Here is a 19,988-nt window from a genome sequence, read left to right as displayed (position 1 = left end):
GCCATTGTATTCTTTCCACTGAAGGTCTGGTCACATAAAGATGGCACAGAAGCTTTTCAGAAGACAGCAACCCATCAGAGTCTACATCCGTGTCACATGACAATTAAGTGTTCCTGGCAAATATTATAAAGGACGCAAAAGTTTTACATGATTAAACAATTACTTCTATGAATGGTTTAGGCATTCAACAGCACTAGTAATGATGTGTTTAATGGTTTATTTAGTTACAGAAAGGTACATTTAGCTAAGTAGGTGGAATGGCACCTTTAAAAGTCCTGCCACTCTGATATGTTTGCTTCCCTGACATTATAAAGGGTGGTAGCAGGAAATCGGGGCAGTTCCCGTGCGGGGAGATCTTGGCTGAACGATCATTTTCATTGTGATGTATAATATGTTTCAGGTAGGGCTGCCAGGGTTTGATTAAAATTCAGACAACTGCAATAGTTGTCACCAAAAGGGTTACAGTTAGAAGAAGCGGTGTAGTTTGAGATTGTAGCTTCTTAACAAACCTCATGAGGCTTCTCAAGAAGTTAAGACTTGCAAAGAAATGGGACTGAGTTTGCAAAGCCCCCCCCCGCCATAGGATTCTAACATATATATATAGCCTGGAAGAAACACATGACATGGGGATATAATAGACACATTTAAACACTTAAAGAGAATCAACACGATAAAGGAATAGAGTTCACCTAGAAGAAACACTACCACAACAAGAGGATATATTCTTACGTTAAATGGGCAAAGGTTTAAAAGTAATATGAGGAAATATTACTTTACTGAAAGGGTAGTGGATGCATGGAATGGAATACCAGTGGAGGTGGTGGGGATTAATACAGTGGGATAACCATGATAGGATAAGGAAAGTATTCAGAGGCTGACTGTTGGGCAGACTGGATGGACCGAATGGTTCTTATCTCCCGTCACTTTCTATGTTTCTTTTGCAAATGGGACAGCCCGGTATTTGGACACTCGGCTCACAAACCCCCAAGAATAGCACATAAACCGCTCCTAACAGCCCGGCGTTTCTGGTATTTTGTTGCTGAAATTAGCCCTCTGCTCCAACACACAAAATGAAAGAAAATATTTTACTTCCGTCCATCCCTGTCACCTTTATGCTTGTTCACGGTGAATATACAAACTTTTCATGCCTAGCCTGCCGTATGCAGAATCCGGCCCTGTTTATCAGCAGGATCTGTCTGAACGCGTCCATCTGTCACAGCACAAATAGATACCACGTTAATTTAGATTTGGCAATATCTCTGCTGAATATCTTATATACTTAGGTTTGTGTTTTAGCTTCTATCCGTTATGAAGGGCCATCTCCACATTGTATCTATCACACCATCAAAAGCGCGTTCATGTTCGATCTGGATTCAGTGTTAATAAGATACCTCAAATAATGAAAAAACACATGATTATTTACCCCTCTAAATAAATAAGGCCTGCAACGTTAAAACAGTGGTTTTTGAGCATAAACTATAAGATTAAAGACACACTCCAGTTCCATGTGTGTCCCAACAAGAAATAATACATTTTAAAAATGTAAAGCATACCTCCCAACCCTTCAAATGGCCAAATGTCTTATTAGTGGTTGGTTATAAGGTTTTTCTAAGAACAGTAATGTATTTTACTATATATATATATATTATTAGCTAAGCATTTTTCCTGTTGTTTATTTTGTTGGGGCTTTTACTATGATGAACTTGAATTCCTAGAAAAGAGCAACTGAGGGATTTGGGTCGAAAAGAGGGACTGTCCCTCCTAAAAAGTGACACTTGGGAGGTATGTTAAAGGTATCTGTACGCCAATAACTGGTTAGAACATGTCCCCATTAAAACCCCAAAGGGAGCACTTTCTGCACATGTGTATGGGGGGCATCCTTGTTAGACCCCCAAAATCTCCTGCATGAGCCAGTGCTGGAGCTGGGGGGCATTAATTGTACCAGGGGGATTCTAATTTAAATATCTATTTATTTGCACTCAGCTCTCATATCATTAATGTGAATATGATGGCTGGGGTGTCCATTTAAAGTCCACTTATTAAATTAGGTCCCCAGGGCTTACGCTTCCAAATGTGTTCTACTGTTTTTATTTTTGGCAAATCACTTTATTGAGGATAAAGACTACAGACAGAAGCCTCCGGTGCACGTAGAGAGAGGGTATTAACGGGGGTGACCCAAATTGCATTTTACACGGATGAACATGAAATGTGTTCATTAAATTAAACGGAGTTGTTTTTTCAAGCCCATAAAGCGTAGACCATTTAACATCAAAGGATACTTTGCGTGATTTACTCTGTATAATTGACCTGCTGCACAGGCATCGTCGGTGAGATCAGCAAGCTATGGAGAACATCGAGAGATCTCAGGATTTATTTGGAAATTCAGATTGATGGGAGACAGATGTCCAGCTGCAACCAATTTAAGGTACCTAAAGTTAACTCTGATACGCTTACATGTCGTAAGTATCTATAAAGACCTTGTTAATGGCCTATGGTTTTGTTTTTTGTTTTTTACTCTGAATACATTTTTTTATTTATTTTATATACCGGTACTCTCAATAACCTATTGTTGTTAATATAATAAAACATAAAACAAAGTGCTTAGGTTACAAAGCAAGATTTCAAACTGGTGAATGTAACATTTTTGTGATCTCTTTCCTTCAAATGTTTTCCAGAAGTAATTATTTAATTAAAAAAATACAGCCACCTTATAAGAATATACAATATGTGTAGACAGGTAGGCACAAGATGTGTTTGGCCGAACAGACATCGTTGTATTCTGGCCTATGGCCGCATGTCCAGGAGGTAGCAGATCTTCTGCCGCCACCCGGTGGGGGTATTATATTACCCTCTTGGGCAATCAGGCTCTCTGTAGCAGCACTGTACAGCCAGACGGCTAGAAGGGAGATCACTGATGTCTCCAGCCGGCCCAATAACAGTATGGAGGACAGTTGACTTCCAGGCGGCACCGTGCGTCGTTAAAAGTGATGGAATGGGGAAAGACGAAACATTACTTTTAAGTGCATATGATGGCACTTATGGTTATTCAGCCAAATTAGAAAGTCTTCTTCTTACCCCTGATCTGATGGAAAGTAAGAATAAAACTGATCTAGAATATATCTAAAACATGAGCAAGAATAGAGTGTAATCAAAATATGGGCTTACAAACAACGAACGGTGCAAGAAGTCTACATTTCTATACATGTTAAAACTGTATTTTTGTAATTTTCTGTCTATTATTCCAATAATAAATATGAATTCCCCAAAGCTGGCTCATATCCCCAACGATAATGTTTTTCTCCACCGGGATATCCGAGTACCTCCCTAAAAATTTCCATAGACTGAATCATCCTGCTGTGTTTCATTCATGTGAAAAATACCGATACGCACAGTTCCCAAGGTGTATAAACAGTGTAGCTTCTGCACTTCTCATGCCTTTTAATCATCACCCTCACGCGTTTTATGATTTATAGGTTTTCGTAATGATCAATACCATATATAGTCATATACCATAAGTGCTTTACATTTATCCACTCTACACAAAACTATATCAAAGCATTTTGTTTGTATAATTAATGGACAAGTCCTATGAAGAGGCAAAGAATTGTTAAGCATTCAATAAAATCTATATATTTTTTTATTGTTATTTCAGTTGCGGTCTGTGGCCAGGTTCAATTGTAAATGACGTCTGATATATTAAAAAGCATATGGACTCCTTCTCTCTGAATGATGATCCTCTAATTCTTTAGACAATTAAAAAAGGAAAACAACTGTTGGCGGTGTTGCAAACTCCTTAAATTAAGAGACATTTGCCTTTGTATCCTCAGCCTTATCTGCCCTGGCGGAATAATGAGTCCTCAAGACGCACTTTTGCTAAATCTATAGGCCACTTGTCACAACAGCTGGGAGCGACACCTGTCCCCATTATTTCTTCAACACCCATACAAAATAAACACCGGCTCATGCTCGGATTTTAGAAGCCTTGATCAATCATAGCTGCCCTCAAAAATAATGCAGTTAAACACATGCGACGGGGGTTACGCTGTATCCTATATCCTAATCTCCCAAGTGTCCTTATTTAAGAGGAACTAAACTTCTTTGGTACCTAAATCGTTTTGTCCCTTTTTCCTCCTTTTTGTCTAGTAGCTCAGAATGCGTCCTTAGTGTTCTACAACCCTATAAGCCTCAAAAATGGGTATATCACCAGAAAAAAAGATTAACAAGTGAAAGGGAGTAAATAAAATAATTTATTCTATAAGCAGACCCACACTGGTTTCTAAGGCACATCACCTAAATGCCCAATAAAGCATCATCCCCACTTATTCTGCAGGGTTAAAGGTGCTGTCCCACTTAGACAATCATTATCTGTTCTATTTGTGTTACGCAATTAAACCTTAGCAGATCCGTCATCTTTTCTTTCCTCTGAAGTTTTACTTTTTCAGTTACTGTTGGAACAACCTATCAGTATGCACGATTGTGTCACATGACAATTAGGTGCCCATAGCAAAAAAAAAAATAAGGCAATTTTTACTTTATTAAAGAAGTATTTATGGTTTGGGCATTGTGTAAAAAAATCCTAAATTTTAATTAATTTAATTTTTAGTTTTTATTGTTAAAACCCTTCTGGGTTTCACTCTGATAAAAACAATGTTATTCATTTGGGACCCTAAATTATTTTCCATAAGTGTTACGACAACAAGGTTTGTGACTGATATTTGACTCGGTGCCCCATATGTGTTATAGACCTGGAAAAACCTGGTCACAGACATTCTGCTGAAACCTGGGAGATGCATTTTCATAAACCGATATCCTCGTGGATGTTAAACAGATTTGTTCATTTATTCAGATGTTAACATTATTACCTTCATTCCGTACAACTATGCATAATGTATGATTTTTTTTTTTTTTACAGCACAAAAATATACAAAGTAGGGGAGAGTACAACCTAAAAAGCATAAAAGGCATACACATTCAGATTCCCGGGCTGCTGCTAGAATAATAATGACCGATAAGTACATAAAACAAAGCACAAAGTCAGTGAACCCCTATCTAAGGTATACATTTTGGGGATTCCATCACACTGTATGGCCATATATTGCTTAGCCCGACTCTACACCAAAGTACCCCAAGTTTTGGGGGTCCTATCTAATTTTTATTGGCTACATTACTTACCAAGGAGCGGCACTGCATTTCAACCCAAAAGAGACTCCATGGTAAGCAATATGACCACGAAAAATTAGACTATATAGTGCCATATAGTGTGACGGAATCCAAAATATTATAGACCTGAAAACAATATTTACCTGCTGCTGACCTGTACTTAATACATGATTGCTCATAAGATACAGCTTTAGAAATATAAGATCCCCATTATTTATTTATTGTTAATTGCCTCTTTCTTTTTAATGTCGGTAGCATACGCTATAAGAAGCAATAAGCCTACATCAGCCGGCAATATCCCCAGAGCCTCACTCCTTACATGCATTAGAGAAAAGTACCATTTATCGAACTTACATTATTTATTAATACTTTTAGTATTCATTTAGCTGTATGTAGTGGTCTGCTGATGGTACATTATTTTGCCAGTAAACCTTCACATTATTAGTTTTTTTCCCCCTTTTACGATTGTTGTCGATTATGCAGTTGCTCAGTAACCCGGAGCATCGATATCCAGAGGGAGTTAGAAACACTATGGGTTACTGACGCCAGCATTCCTTTAAAATATCCTGGAGGACACAGATGACTTAGTTGGTTGACAATTTAATCACAAAATTCTTTTTAAACAAAACAGGACCTTCTTCACTTTCAATAGTCATCAAAGCTGCCAGGAAAGGAAAGGAAAGCCTACTTCTAAACCAGTAAAAACATCATACACAATTCTAGCACTAACAGCGTCTATCTGATCCCATCTAAGTTATTTAGGTTTAGATTGTACAGCTATGGCATCCACCAAAGGTATAGCCGAGGCAATTCATTCACATTTTCTGACATGCCCCATGATCCATCAGTGAAGATCTGCAGTGGGTGGCTTTAGCCGACTCCTCATCAGCTTCTAGGACTAGTTATCATTAAATTATTTTGTAAATGTATTCCCATGACTGAGGACAAGGCAGCAACTCAAACATGTAAAGTAGCAGCAAGACAGCAGCCACCTTATAAGTTACACCAGAAGAATAACACAGACTTGACTTGTGTTGCGAAGATCATGAAGTCCATCTGTCAAGCTGGTTGACCAACTTGGCCAACTGCCAAATCAGCACACTATGTACGGTCTGGACCTTTTGTTTCTTGCACTCTTTTTTGTTTATACACCTCTTAAATTGCTTTGGCCCATGGATGGTGGTTGAAGGGTATTTTTGTAAACTGGACTGGGGCCAGCAATGGCATAAATCTCACTGTTTACAGACACTTTTTTAGTTGTTGAGCATGTGGTCCTCAAAGATTACGTTTTGGTGGGCTGTGCCTTTTGGCCGCCACTCCTTCCTGAATACTTCAGAGGGCCGAGGAGATCCTAGAAGATCCGCCTAGGCTTTGGCCTGGGAGGGAAGGAAGTGGCCGCATATCCCCTTTTGTGACTTTACCACATTTGGAGCACCAACATTGTTTTTTCTTCATAATGACTGGGAAGCACAAGACCCTTGGGCTTCAAGAAAAAAGAACAAATTGCTAAATAAGCATTTTTCTGAATAGATGCCAGAGTACACCCCTGCCAGCATAGTGCCCGAGGCCACCTAGACTCTAGGTAAAAACATAGTTCCTCAGCTTAACTCATGGATAGTGGATTCTTACACTCATGAGTATATTACACATTTACCATACACGTCACATATATACATAGGATGGTGCTTTTCGCATTTATTTTACTGTCATTCCCAGTGATCGTGCTTCATGCTTTCTGAAGTCAGACTAATGTATTACCGTAATGTACTATCAAACTGCAGATAATTGGATGAAAGGAGGTTTGTGATCACTAAAGTTACACAAGGAATAATCATCTCATTGTATTCTGACATCTAAGTCAACATCAAGGATACCATAATTCACAGAACAAATGGAGAATAAGGAACATTCCCAAACAGGGACATTTTAGACTGTACAATACCACAGAAAAAAAAAATCTATATAATCTCTGATCACAAAAAAACACATTAATACAGCAAGTTACTCACTTGCGTGTATTTAGTTCTTGCACACAGCCAGATACCCTATAGTTGCATCTTGGCTTTCCAATATATATTGTGGAAATCTCGTCATTGTTGGGAACGTAGATACAGCATTCGTTCAGTTTCAGGTGGTTAAAGGCCACTAATCAAGATTGCAAAGAAACGTAAACAATGCATAACTAAGGTTATTATTCACAAGTCCCAGCAAGTGGCATTCCAATAATATTGCACAGCAGGCATGCTTTGATCGTACGGTTATAATGTTGGTAGGACTGTAGGGACATGTCCACTGGATCCAGCTTTTCATAGCAATATAGCAAACACTTGACAGTGTTGGGCTAGCACCTTCTTCTCAAAAACCAAATAAATTGTCATGGCCGCTGCTGTGTGCTACCTTTAGAGACCCGGCAGCGCACTAGCAGCTTAATTCCAAGTCAGGCTTTGAGCAGGATTAACCCTCCATATTCCCCCAAGCACTAGCCGAGACTTAATGTAGGGGTAAAACAGAACTCTGTTTATTGAGAACAGCTCAGATATTTATACAACAAACATGATAGAATTAGGGGTATAATCTCATCAACTACCAGACAGCCCGGCGCCTCGATACAGTTATATGGCCAGCAATGCCCTCCTGACAAAGAGCCACTATTTTGGGGTGATCACTAGGAAGCTGCATCAATCTGGGAGTACCAATGGAGAGCTCAGGGCCCGAAGATGTTATGATCCAAAAAGTGATGTTATGCGATGTCAGGACCCTTAGCAACAGCCTCGGAAACTTCATCGGCAATAGTCCGCGCTGCAGCTGGGTAAACCCCGGTCCTAAGGATTGGTAATAAAACCAGGGTTCCGAATCGAGCTCCCTCCCTCCCGTGAGTTCTCATCCTTAGAGGGTTACCATGACAGCCGCCCATCATATTAAATTAGGACTGTTATTTTACACCTGAGCCTAAGCAACTTGACCATAATCCATCTTCCGTACTTTAGAAGGGGTCAATAATTTGGCTGTGACAAAGATATTGCTTGGTATCTTCAGGTATTATTAAATATTGCGCTCTTATCCAGATATAAAGATTGCAATGTGTGGATGAATTCAAATGATACACATGTGAGATTATAAATGTGTTAGACGTTGATAGCCCATGAGATGGAACATGGTAATGCGCAGAGATTCCATGTGACAGAAGTGACTTGTCATCATGTGGAAAAAATGAAAGTGTTCCGCCGTACCCTCACCTCCCATCAGGATATCCTCTTGGGTCAACGGCATCGTCACACACTGTCTCAGGACGCACGTTCCTTCTGGGATGCAGGAGAGGAAAAGGATGTGAAGAGGATTCTGGGAGGATGCCAAGAGATAGACCCGAGATAACCTTCCTGTGTTATTTCATGTTTGTCCATAACTGGTCCATCAATCTTAGGTGCATGACTGCCTGGGAAACTAAAACCCTCCAACAAAACGATGACAGTTATGGTCAACACAAATGCAAGGTGCTCGCGTATATTCCCCCAACCCCTTCAGTTATATAGTTCCTATATATTATACAGTTCCTTTCCCTTATGGCAGATCTATCACTGTTTCTAGAAATATAAACCACTGGGCAACATAACCAAAGTGGACGCCTCTCCATGGACAACAGCAAGAATTATAGTACTCGTTCAGGGATAACTAAGCAGCTGTGGCACTTTAAGGCCAGTGGCTGCCAAACAATGTATGTCACGTTTACTGGAAACATTTACATTTACACGTTGGCAGCAGGCGGCCACGCGCTGCAGGAATTAATCTGCTACGAGCAGTACGTATGTACCCCTATCAGCCAGCGGCCCATCTGGCATTTGTCTTGGTGTGTCAGAAGGCAAATCGAGGCCTGCAATGATTGTTTTGGCTGTATAGCAAATTAGGCATAAGGATGTAAGCGTGGGGACAAATGTTATACTCTTAATGCCCAGTAGAATACTAATACGATTCTCAATGTATGTATCTTCATAAACATGCCCCCCATATTTGTCCCATCAGGACCGGACTGGCCATCTGCGACTTCAGCTGCATGCAGATAGTTGCTGGACATTCATGAGCATAAAAATCCAGGGTGCCATACCCAGCCATCGGCCACACTTTTCGCCATCAGGCCGTCGCTGGCCTCATGGACCCTGGATATATGCTCCAAATCAATCAGTACTGACAAAGCGTTTCCCCTTGGATGTGAGCCGACTCACTCTGTACTGCTTGCAGCCCCTCATTCGCTTACTTAAAGATATGGACCAGGATATATTTTAGCAGAGACAAGCCAGCTCTGGCTCCTCACAGGGAGAAGTGTTGTAGTTGAGGGACACCACTGTGCTTTCTTACAATCAAACTAGAAATTACAACCATATAACTGATGCGTCAAAGAGAACAAGAAGAAAAAACAGCAGCTTGTATTGCATATACTTATAATATGGTTTTCTTATAGACGGTGTATATGTTACTTATTATTAGCACCTGTAAAGACAAAGTAAATAGTATTCAGCGTAGTAAACAATAAAATTTAGGATTTGGGAAAAGTGACGCGTCCAGTTTAAGCTGCTAACTTGGCAGCATCACCCCTGCTTAGACATGAGGGACCGCAAGAGAAAGAACGGCAAACTTTGGTCTAGATCAGTTACACTGGAGGTTGTAAAATGTGTTTTAAAACGTAAGTAAATGCAAGACAAATGGCTTTCTACACTTGATGCGTTAAAGAGAATGAGTAAGGGGCCTAGGATGAAAAAGGAAGCTATGTTTTTTGGTGCAGTACATAGATTTATCATTCTGATTTATGAAACATGACAGATAATAGGAAGCAATATGAACAGCAAGGAAACAGGTTTTACAGAGAGTTAACTGCAGGAACAATTGGTCATGATCTCAGAACCAGACGCACATACTGATATCGTCACAATAAAGGGATGATTCCTTGTTACATGTTTCATCAGATACTTGTGAATTAAATATTATGAAACAAACATATTATTAAAGGGAAAGACCATTTTTATACTTACAATGGAAGCTGCTGTGGGTGACTTTTCCTAAACACCACACTGAGCTAATACTTTATGGCAATTGCTAATGAAGTCCTTTCCTCCATAGACTCTCATTAGTCAGCATGTCCAGCTGGGTGATCACAGCTAGGCCTTCTATTGCTTACCACAGCAGTATGATAAGGAGTCAGAGTGTTTGGTAGATCGGGCTAAGATAACTAGCCCAGATGGCTAGAACACATGCAAATGGCAAATAAGCAGCTGTCTGAATAAATTACATTATACAAAAACTAGAAGTGTTTTCAAAAAGGAAAACACCACAATATTTTTGAAAATGTGTTTTTAATCTGACATCTTCCCCTTTAACCTGAAGCAAAGCCTCCTGTTTCCCTATTCAGACAGGAAATGGGCAGGTTAGCTGGGTCTTTAACATTTACTTTTGGAATTCTCTATCATGGACAGTCATGTGCATGGGTCATCCGCCCTCGTGTGGTCAGATGGGGGAATTACAATGAAATTAAAGCTCATTTCTGTTCACCATAAAATCTACAGTCAATTTCCCTGAAATGTTAAATCTGACTGTGTAATCTTTCTCAACATATATAAAATATACTGGTATTTATTTGTGCAACTTAATATTCATACAACTTGTTGTTGTAATGAATGTTAACTTATGCAACCACTGAATAAACCCTTGACTAGGAATTAGGGGTATCTGAAAGAACATTTAAGGTTAACGTGTGTAGTATAATACACATATTATACACATACAATATGCACAGCAAACACTATGTGGACAAAAGCATGGGGACACCTGTCCATTACACCACCAGGGACTTCTGACATTGCATTGTAAATACATAGACATTAATGTGTAGTTGGTCCCCCTTTTGCGGCTATAACAGCTTCCACAAGAGTTTGGGGTGTTCCCGTAGGAATCTTTCCTCATTCATCCAGTAGAGCATTTGTGAGGTCAGGCACTGATGTTGGACGCGCAGGCCTGGCTCGCAATCACCGTGCCAGTTCATCCCAAAAGTGTTTGATGGGGTTGAGATCAAGACCTTCCACACCAAACCCATCCCACCATGTCTTTATGGATCTTGTTTTGTGCGCTGGGGCGCAATCATGCTGAAATAGAAATGGGCCTTCCCCAAACTGTTCCCACAAGGTGGCATTATCCAAAATGTATGGTATGCTGAAGTGGTGTAAGTCACTGATGGTGTAATGGTCAGGTGTCCCATTACTTTTGTCCATTAAGCATGTGTTAGTATTTATTTTGATATAAATAAATATCTGGAATATTTTCTTTCCTCAAAGTTTTAATCACATAAACACTGTTTTTTTCAATTTCTATGTCAGCGCTTGCTTTTTAAATGATGAAAAATCTATTTCTAGGAAGGGTTCAGGGCATTCAACAGCCCTAGCCATAACATTGCTCCATTTCGTATAAAAGTCCTACATTTCTGATGGCTATATTTCACCGTGCAGCGTCTCAGGCCAAGAGCCAGAGACTTTCCTGCCAAGCTACTGCCGGTCCATCATCTGTAAGACAAGTAAGCAGTGTCTGAGAGATGTGTTCCCTTGGCTCTTGCAGTCTTTCCACCAACATTTCCAGCTCTCTGCATCACCACACAGATCGCCAACAACGCACACTATAGAAGTCAGCATTCATCCCGCCGCAGCACCCTCCTCTTCTCCAGCAGTTATCATTTACCTGCCAGCAGTATATCAAACACCACAAATGCAAATATCACATTTGGTGAAAGGCACCGGCCAAAGTTACTTTTGTCACTCAAACACCTGAGGTTTGAGAACCTGATTTGCATGGACGATTAGGACCATTCCACCCTTCAGAAAGGTATTAAAAGTAAAGACGGCTGGGAGAAGAGACCCTGGTTTGTCGGGCACTGGCTGGAGACCAGTCAGTAAGTGCTTTCCAGTGACCTTTAATGGGAAATTATTGTTTGGCATGCAAGATGAATTAATGTAGTCTTTGTTTCATGCATTTACTGGAGGTTACCATTGGGCCTCAAACCCCAGTGTGGCAACCACTTTATGGCATGTCCTAATAATACTGGAATAAATCTTCCTAAAGGAAGGATATCTAACATTGTGCACTCTTTTTGTAAAATACGGACAAACCGGTCCAAATATATGGAAGCTGACCCAAAGCTGTTACATTATGAACAGATTATGGAAAATTTAGGGTTGGGTGCTATCTTTGTAAAAGTTAACATTATCAAATAATATATGGCTGACAGCTGCATATTTCAGATCCAGCTCTCTTATTCTGCTCCCATCCAAATAGAATCGTTGCAGAAAATAGAACGCTTTAATCGCCCCCGGAGACTCCAATCAAGGACAGTCCACTGGAGAAAGGACTTTGTCTTGTCCTGAACAATCAGCTTGGTGTGTTTTTGCAGCCGGAATTGTGTTCCAACATCACACTACTATCTATAACCGCCTCTAGGACAGAGATTTTAATTGGAACCACATAAAATAACTTTTTTTTACTGCAATACCTTGTGTTATAATATACAATACTCAAAGAATAACATTTTTATATATAGTTAAGGTCATAAAATAAAGCAGGTCACTCTAGATTGTAAGCTCGTTTGAGCAGGGCCCTCCTCACCTGTTGTTTCTGTAAGTCATATTGTTATGTTACATGCTACCCATTGTACAGCGCTACGGAATTTGATGGTGCTATATAAAACAATAAATAATAATAATAATACATATGCCTAGCAGATGTTTAAAAAAACAAAAATGAACAAATTATACAGCATTTTAAAAACTATGTTGCTCGACAATCCAAAGCTTTTGTAACCCTGTTCCCAGTGATAATGGGATGAAGTTTATCTTTAACTGTAAATTACAGATAACACAACCTTTCAGTCAGTGCACACAACCAACAGTTACAAATATGAGTTTTATTGAAGCTCATTCTCGCCGTGCTCTTCGCTCATCCCTGCCCTACCCTTCTCAGAAGCAACAGGGTTAGAGTACTAATCAGTTTGACAGAGCAGGGAAGCAGCGCCGTCGCGTCGACCACACAGGGCGCGTTTCACAGCTCGTGTATATAAGAGCACACAACTAAAACATACATGTAATAAATAAACATAGATGGGAAGAAGCTCTGGCACAGGGCAATATTACACATAACATATTGGAGATCTCGGTGCATTGCCCTCGCCCCACATACAACAGTGATTCCCCACGTACTGCCAGAAACACTTTCCATCACATACATTTACATTGGTGAATATCCCTTTATAGTGCAGAGTACGCTGGCTACTTAATAATCTTACTACCATTCACATTTCACCACCGTGTTGGAAAGCGCGATAAGGTCCGGGATCCGAACAATATCTTTATTTGGGATGCTGGCACGGGTACCATACAATGCTAACTAAAATAATATTTATGAATTAGGTCATAAAGGTATTTATCCAGTGCTGCAGGTACACACTCTTCATGATAGGGACACAGGCTCTGGAGGGCACTGTTCCGGGAGGAGTGGCGAGTACTTTTTCATGGGAAATGACATTGCTTAATCAGGTGGAGAAGAATGTATGCTAAAGTGATACTGCTCTAGCAAACCTTTCATTAAATCAACTCATACTAGTTCTAATAATTTATTGAGCAGCTGCACATAACTGCGTCCCAGTAGTGATCCCGCGAGGAGGAGGAAAGAGCCATGACAGCAGCAAAGGCCAGTATATTCTTCTGGCCCCACATCCTTTTCTAGCAACGTCTCTATATAGACACTGCTTAAGTCTTAAGGGAACTGTCCTTGTGTCCCCCACATCGCTCTCCTCCCGCTCCATGTGTCAGGAGCACAGTGAGGGTCACAGAGAATCATACAAGAGGGCACGGTGTGGCAGGCAGGGATTTATAGCCAGTGTCAGACTTCACACAGAACGACAGGGAAGTCCACATGGATGCACGGATGGTCTAATTTAACTGTGCCCTGTAGAGAAGAAAGCAGAAGAAAGTTAGACGGAAGGCCTGCAACAGATTAACAGATTTACAAGTGAGTGAAAAGGTACTCGCTCCTTCGCATTGCTGCATATTTATGCCACTGGGGTTTATTCACCCAATATTAGATAAAAGATAGACTGCAAATGTTACTCCTGGATAATTGATATTGCTTTCTGATGGTGCAGTCATGACGTCAACTGGAGCAAGACAAGCCAGCAAGCCCCACGCGTTGTACCCGGGTCATTTGTGACTTTCTAGATGAGAACATTTGTGAGTATGTTGGGCAGGGGCTTACTCAAATTAGACTTAATCATTTACAGGGGTCTGTGAATTTGCCCAATAACCCACTTTCTTAGGTTGCGTTTACAAGAGGGAAATCACTTTTTCTCACATGAAGATTACATGTTTCATTACCTATGGTGTCAAACATATGAAAAAAAAGCACCAAATTCTGGTGCAACCCACAAAATAAGCTTACCAAAATCAATGTGAAAAATATGCAACAATTCAATTCAGATAATCTGATGGGGGTTAATATTTTGACAATTGTATTTTCTGTTTGTGTTAAGAAAAGACAGCCGCCTGTTTCATTACACTGCTTGAAATTATGTTTGTAGAATTTGTAAAGTCCATGTGGCTGCAAGGCTTTTGTATATGAATTCCAACTGTATAGTCTGTGCCTTGTTCATTTTACACGTGGGACTTGTTAAACACCCTCTCACATGCCCTGAACAGCCCCAGGTAACGTCAGTGAGCGTCCAATGGCTCCCAGATGGAAAGAGAAAAACAATACATGGGAGGAAAGTCGGCATTTTGGGTGTTTGACAGATCCTGCCTACTGCAGACACAATTAACCAACGCCAACACGAATAACATCGCAAAGCTCTAATGAGGTATAATGCTAAAATTATAATGATGTTTTGCAGAGCTATGGTGTCGAGTCCATATTATTTTCTTATTTCCAGCCCTGCAGCATTTTGGGGGCAAGCCTGTCGCCTTAATGACTCTCCGAGTTTGCATTGATTACTGCCGTGACACCAAAACTAGTTACCTGGGGTCTTAAATTCTTCTGTATACGTTTCAGCTTCGCGCGTTTACGTCCGTTCTTTGTTACAATCGTCTCCTCGTAGAATTCATGTGCCAAGTCTCCGTCCTCATCAAAATACATCGAGCTGCAGAAAAGGAAAAAACGGAAGTCTATATAATTGCAAGTAACACAATTATCAAATATGAAAACAAGAGGGTTTAGAAGTATATCTTTACTGTCCTGCGTCAAATGTACGACAAACGTCTATGACATGTCAGTCATCCTTATTCTTGAACCAGGACCCTTCAGCCTGCAATCTCATTTTTAAAAGGCCGTTACATCCACAGCTATACAGAACATGACCCTTTAATATCCCGGCATGTATTTGTTCCTCTTTCAGAGATTTTATCTAATCTAAACCTTAGGTGACAGGACAAACATTTAGACTTACCCACGGCTTCCTGACAAAGCATGTTCTATATGGGCTCATATACAGACCCTGCTAGTGGAAATACAGTCCACGAGGAATATTCTCCATTGTGACCGTATACCGTCACAAACCTATTACCAGGAAAGTAATGGATCGGATCACCCGTGTACCTCCTGCCAGAATACCTTGGCGTTCTACTACACTATTGTGTGTGCTCTGATGTCTCCATATTTTATAAAGGAAATAGACTTTGATCACATTTGTTTAACTGTTTGGAATAATTCGCTTTCGCAAGATAAACGCCATACGTTAATCATAAACCGGGAGCCTACGGTCATCAAGGGGAAGTGGCTACCTGTACGCTAGGTTTGCATCCATGCTGGGTTACCACCACATAAGAGTGAGATGGCAGCATTAGCCAAGAAATAGCCCTAAGTAGAACTTCCTACACATTATATAGGCTTTTGTTATTTAATGACTTAACCGTAGACACTTTTTGTTAAACTGTTGCAGAAAGAGTCCAATCATTGGGCACTAAATGCGTTACTCTATTGCTTTGAGAACTGTTACTGTTAATAACTTTATAGGATCATATATTTCTGTGCCCATTACCCTAGCCCCCCAGTGCGCTACCATAGCATAAGGTAAGCCTGACAGCTGTAATAATGCAACTCCCATGATTCCCAGGCAGCTATGGGAGGAAATCAAGGCCTACATGTATACCCACAATAACAATTTAAACCTTTATTAGATACCCCCGGATTTCATATGATCTTTTGGAAAGTTGTACACAGTACAGAGTATCCCCATACCAGGGGTACACCCTCCCCCACTTGTTGCCCCACCAATCCTCACCCTCTGCGGGTAAAAATGAAAGGAGTTGCCTTGTGGATCCGTGCTAAGCTCTGTTCGGTGTTTCCAGGAGTCTCCGGTCCAGGAGAGGAGAAAGGCCACAAACCTCGGGCCCTTGAGCTGCTGCCGCCCATGTCGAGCCCCCCTCCCCGGGGATTTTTTGGTATAAAACGCAACTCCCAGGACCTCCAGCACCGAGCTCGCTTACTTAATGTGTCCTATATACAGAGTGTTCCGCATAAGATCCCCGCTCCCCCAATTATTACGGCACCAAACCGGGCACCCTGACGTCTCCTTGAACGAAGCTGCAGATCCCCGGTATCTGCTGTCAAACACGCTCCGTTTTCACCCTGCGTCACTTCCGCAGCTCAGATTCAGTCACGTGATCAGGTCGGCTTTCCCTCCCATGGCGACAGTCGCCTCTCAAAGGCGGGGCTATGGTGCCACATATGTCACGCAGCTGTTCTGCACGCCTCCTCTTGACATTATAGCCAATCAGCGCGCTCCAGTTATGTGCTAGTGCGAAACCTCATTGATACTTCCGGCGCCGGATGGGCATTAATACCGGTGCCATCTGTGCGATAAAGGCTGTAACGCGTATTGATGTATTTAGGGCTACTGTGTCTGCAAATCGCACGAAAACCACCCTCAGCCGACACTGCGAGGAGAATGACGGGATTTACAGTACAGCCGATGTTTCTCACCAACTTAAGTAAATGCATACCTCCTAAGTGTCCCTCTTGAAAAGGGACAGTCCCTCAAAACAGCTTGCTGGGGCCTAACATCTCTTGTTGTACGTTATGCAAATGCCTGGTCATTCTGGGGTATATTCTGGAGTATATTCAGTGGCGTCTCCAGCTTTCATATTTAGGGGGGCACATGGGGGGCCAGGGACCAAAGTAGGGGGGCCAATTATAAAACGGTACATATACTCTATATATATATATATATATATATATACCGTATTGGCCCGAATATAGGCCGCACGTTTTTCCCCCACTTTAAGTCTTTAAAGTGGGGGTGCGGCCTATATTCGGGGTCTAGCGCCCGACGCCCGGGACATGCAGTCCCGGGCGCCGGGCAGGCAGCGGGGTTAGGATACAGATCCCCCGCAGCGGTGCAGGGGACCTGCATCCTACTCCCCGATACGCTCAGACAGCCTCCCGTGCCAGCACTTCCCACGGGGGGGAGTACCGGCACGGGAGGTTGTCTAAGCGCATCGCACGGCAGACTCCCGGGTGTCTTGCAGGGCCGGCGGAAGACATCTACGCAATACGCGTATACAACTTCCGGTGCCGGCACTTCCGCTGAGTGCCGGCACCGGGAGTTGTATACACGATGTGCATAGATGTCCCCCTTCGGCCCCGTAAGACACCCGGGAGTCTGCTCTGGTAAGTCGGGGGGGGGGAGGACAGAGTGGCAGCATATCTCGAGGGGGGGGGACAGAGTGGCAGCGTATCTCGAGGGGGGGGACAGAGTGGCAGCGTATCTCGAGGGGGGGGACAGAGTGGCAGCGTATCTCGAGGGGGGGGACAGAGTGGCAGCATATCTTGGGGAGGGGGAGAGGACAGAGTGGCAGCATGTTTTTTGGTGCTTTTTTAAAGAAAAAAACTTTTTCTTTAAAAAAGCACCAAACTTTTAGGGTGCGGCCTATATATACAGGGGCGGCCTATATCCAAGCCAATACGGTATATATATATATACACGTTAAAGGTGCATTTTTAATTACATACTATGTACTTATCTCTTTGAAGTAAAGACCGTGATTGAAATATGATTTCAAAATAACAGCTGAACTGGCAATTATTTTTCATTCTTTAATATTAGACCCTGCTGCCGATATACAGAACTATTACACCCTGCTTCCGATATATATTAATATTAGCCCCTGCTGCGGATATATACTTATATTATACCCAGTAGCGTACCTAGCGGGGGGCGGGGGGGGCGGTCCGCACCGGGTGCCGCTCATCAGGGGGGTGCCAACTTGCCGGCACCCCTCCAGAGACGGACAGTAATGTCCGCCGCTGGAGGAGCAGGCTCGCAAGGGAGCGGTATCGAAGGTCTTTAACAGACCTCCGGCTCCCTTGAGTGATTTTCTCCCTTGAACCCAGCTTAAAATCACTCAAGGGAGCCGGAGGTCTGTTAAAGACCTCCGATACCGCTCCCTTGCGATCCACGCGGAAACAGCTGCTGTGCGCCGGGGTCTGTTGTTAGATCCCGGCGCACAACACTGAAGCCGCGCCCACAGCTGTCAGTGCCCTCTCAACCGGAAGAAGAAAGAGAAGTCAGAAGAACTGAAGAAGAGCAGCGAAGAGGAGGCAAAGAAGCTGAAAGAAGAAAAGAGGAAAGGTAGGAAAGCATAGAGTGAGAGTGACAGTGTGTGTGGATTGGTGTGTGTGGATTGGTATATGTGTGGATTGGTATGTGTGTGGATTGGTGTGTGTGAATTGGTATGTGTGTGGATTGGTATATGTGTGTGGATTGATATATGTGTGTGGATTGGTATGTGTGTGGATTGGTATATGTGTGTGGATTGGCATATGTGTGTGGATTGGTATATGTGTGTGGATTGGTATGTGTGTGTGGATTGGTATATGTGTGTGGATTGGTATATGTGTGTGGATTGGTATATGTGTGTGGATTGGTATGTGTGTGGATTGGTATATGTGTGGATTGGTATATGTGTGTGGATTGGTATATGTGTGTGGATTGGTATATGTGTGGATTAGTGTATGTGTGGATTGGTGTATGTGTGGATTAGTATATTTGTGGATTGGTATATGTGTGGATTGGTATATGTGTGGATTGGTATATGTGTGGATTGGTGTATGTGTGTGGATTGGTATGTGTGTGGATTGGTATATGTGTGGATTGGTATATTTGTGGATTGGTATATGTGTGTGGATTGGTATATGTGTGGATTGGTGCATGTGTGGATTGGTGTATGTGTGGATTGGTGTATGTGTGGATTGGTATATGTGTGGATTGGTGTTTGTGTGGATTGGTGTATGTGTGGATTGGTATATGTGTGGATTGGTATGCGTGTGGATTGGTATACGTGTGGGTTGGTATGCGTGTGGATTGGTATGCGTGTGGATTGGTATGCGTGTGGATTGGTGTATACGTGTGGATTGGTAAGTGTGTGAGAGTGATGGGTGTTATGATGTACCATTTCCAATGTATTTTTCATTATATAATTATGCTCTAAAGTGCATCATAACTCCCATCACTCTATACTGTTCCATACAGTGGCAGAGCTGGGAGACAGAGGCCTTGCACCCCCACCGCAGGACTCTTGAAAGGTAAGTGAACTTCAAAGAGGGAGAGGGTAGATAGTTAGGAGGGGTAGATAGGGAGAAGGGAGTGAGACGGGGGATAGGGGGTAGATAGGGAGAAGGGAGTGAGACGGGGTAGATAGGGCAATCATACTCCTATCATGCCAAGTCTGCACGTACATCCTGGAATCTGGGTATGCCTGGGCATGATAGGAATGTGATTGCTGTTAACAATCATATATATATATATATATATA

The 19,988-nt window shown here is 42.0% G+C and overlaps 1 protein-coding gene across 1 annotated transcript; it reads right to left on the bottom strand.

Annotated features, from left to right (window-relative positions):
* Window positions 1-13,078: 13,078 nt before the first annotated feature.
* On the bottom strand, window positions 13,079-16,818 carry TUSC2 (tumor suppressor 2, mitochondrial calcium regulator). Its single transcript, XM_053469727.1, has 3 exons — window positions 16,457-16,818; window positions 15,196-15,316; window positions 13,079-14,133 (listed from the first exon to the last, which is right to left on the bottom strand). The coding sequence occupies exons 1-3, from the start codon at window positions 16,585-16,587 to the stop codon at window positions 14,068-14,070; spliced, it is 318 nt and encodes a 105-aa protein (XP_053325702.1). The 5' UTR covers window positions 16,588-16,818; the 3' UTR covers window positions 13,079-14,067.
* Between the last annotated feature and the right edge of the window lie 3,170 nt (window positions 16,819-19,988).

This window comes from Spea bombifrons, chromosome 6, assembly GCF_027358695.1.
Source record: "Spea bombifrons isolate aSpeBom1 chromosome 6, aSpeBom1.2.pri, whole genome shotgun sequence".
Taxonomy (NCBI): Eukaryota; Metazoa; Chordata; class Amphibia; order Anura; family Pelobatidae; genus Spea; species Spea bombifrons.
The sequence above is the reverse complement of the archived record's forward strand: the minus strand, read 5'-3'. Positions and strand labels throughout refer to the sequence as shown.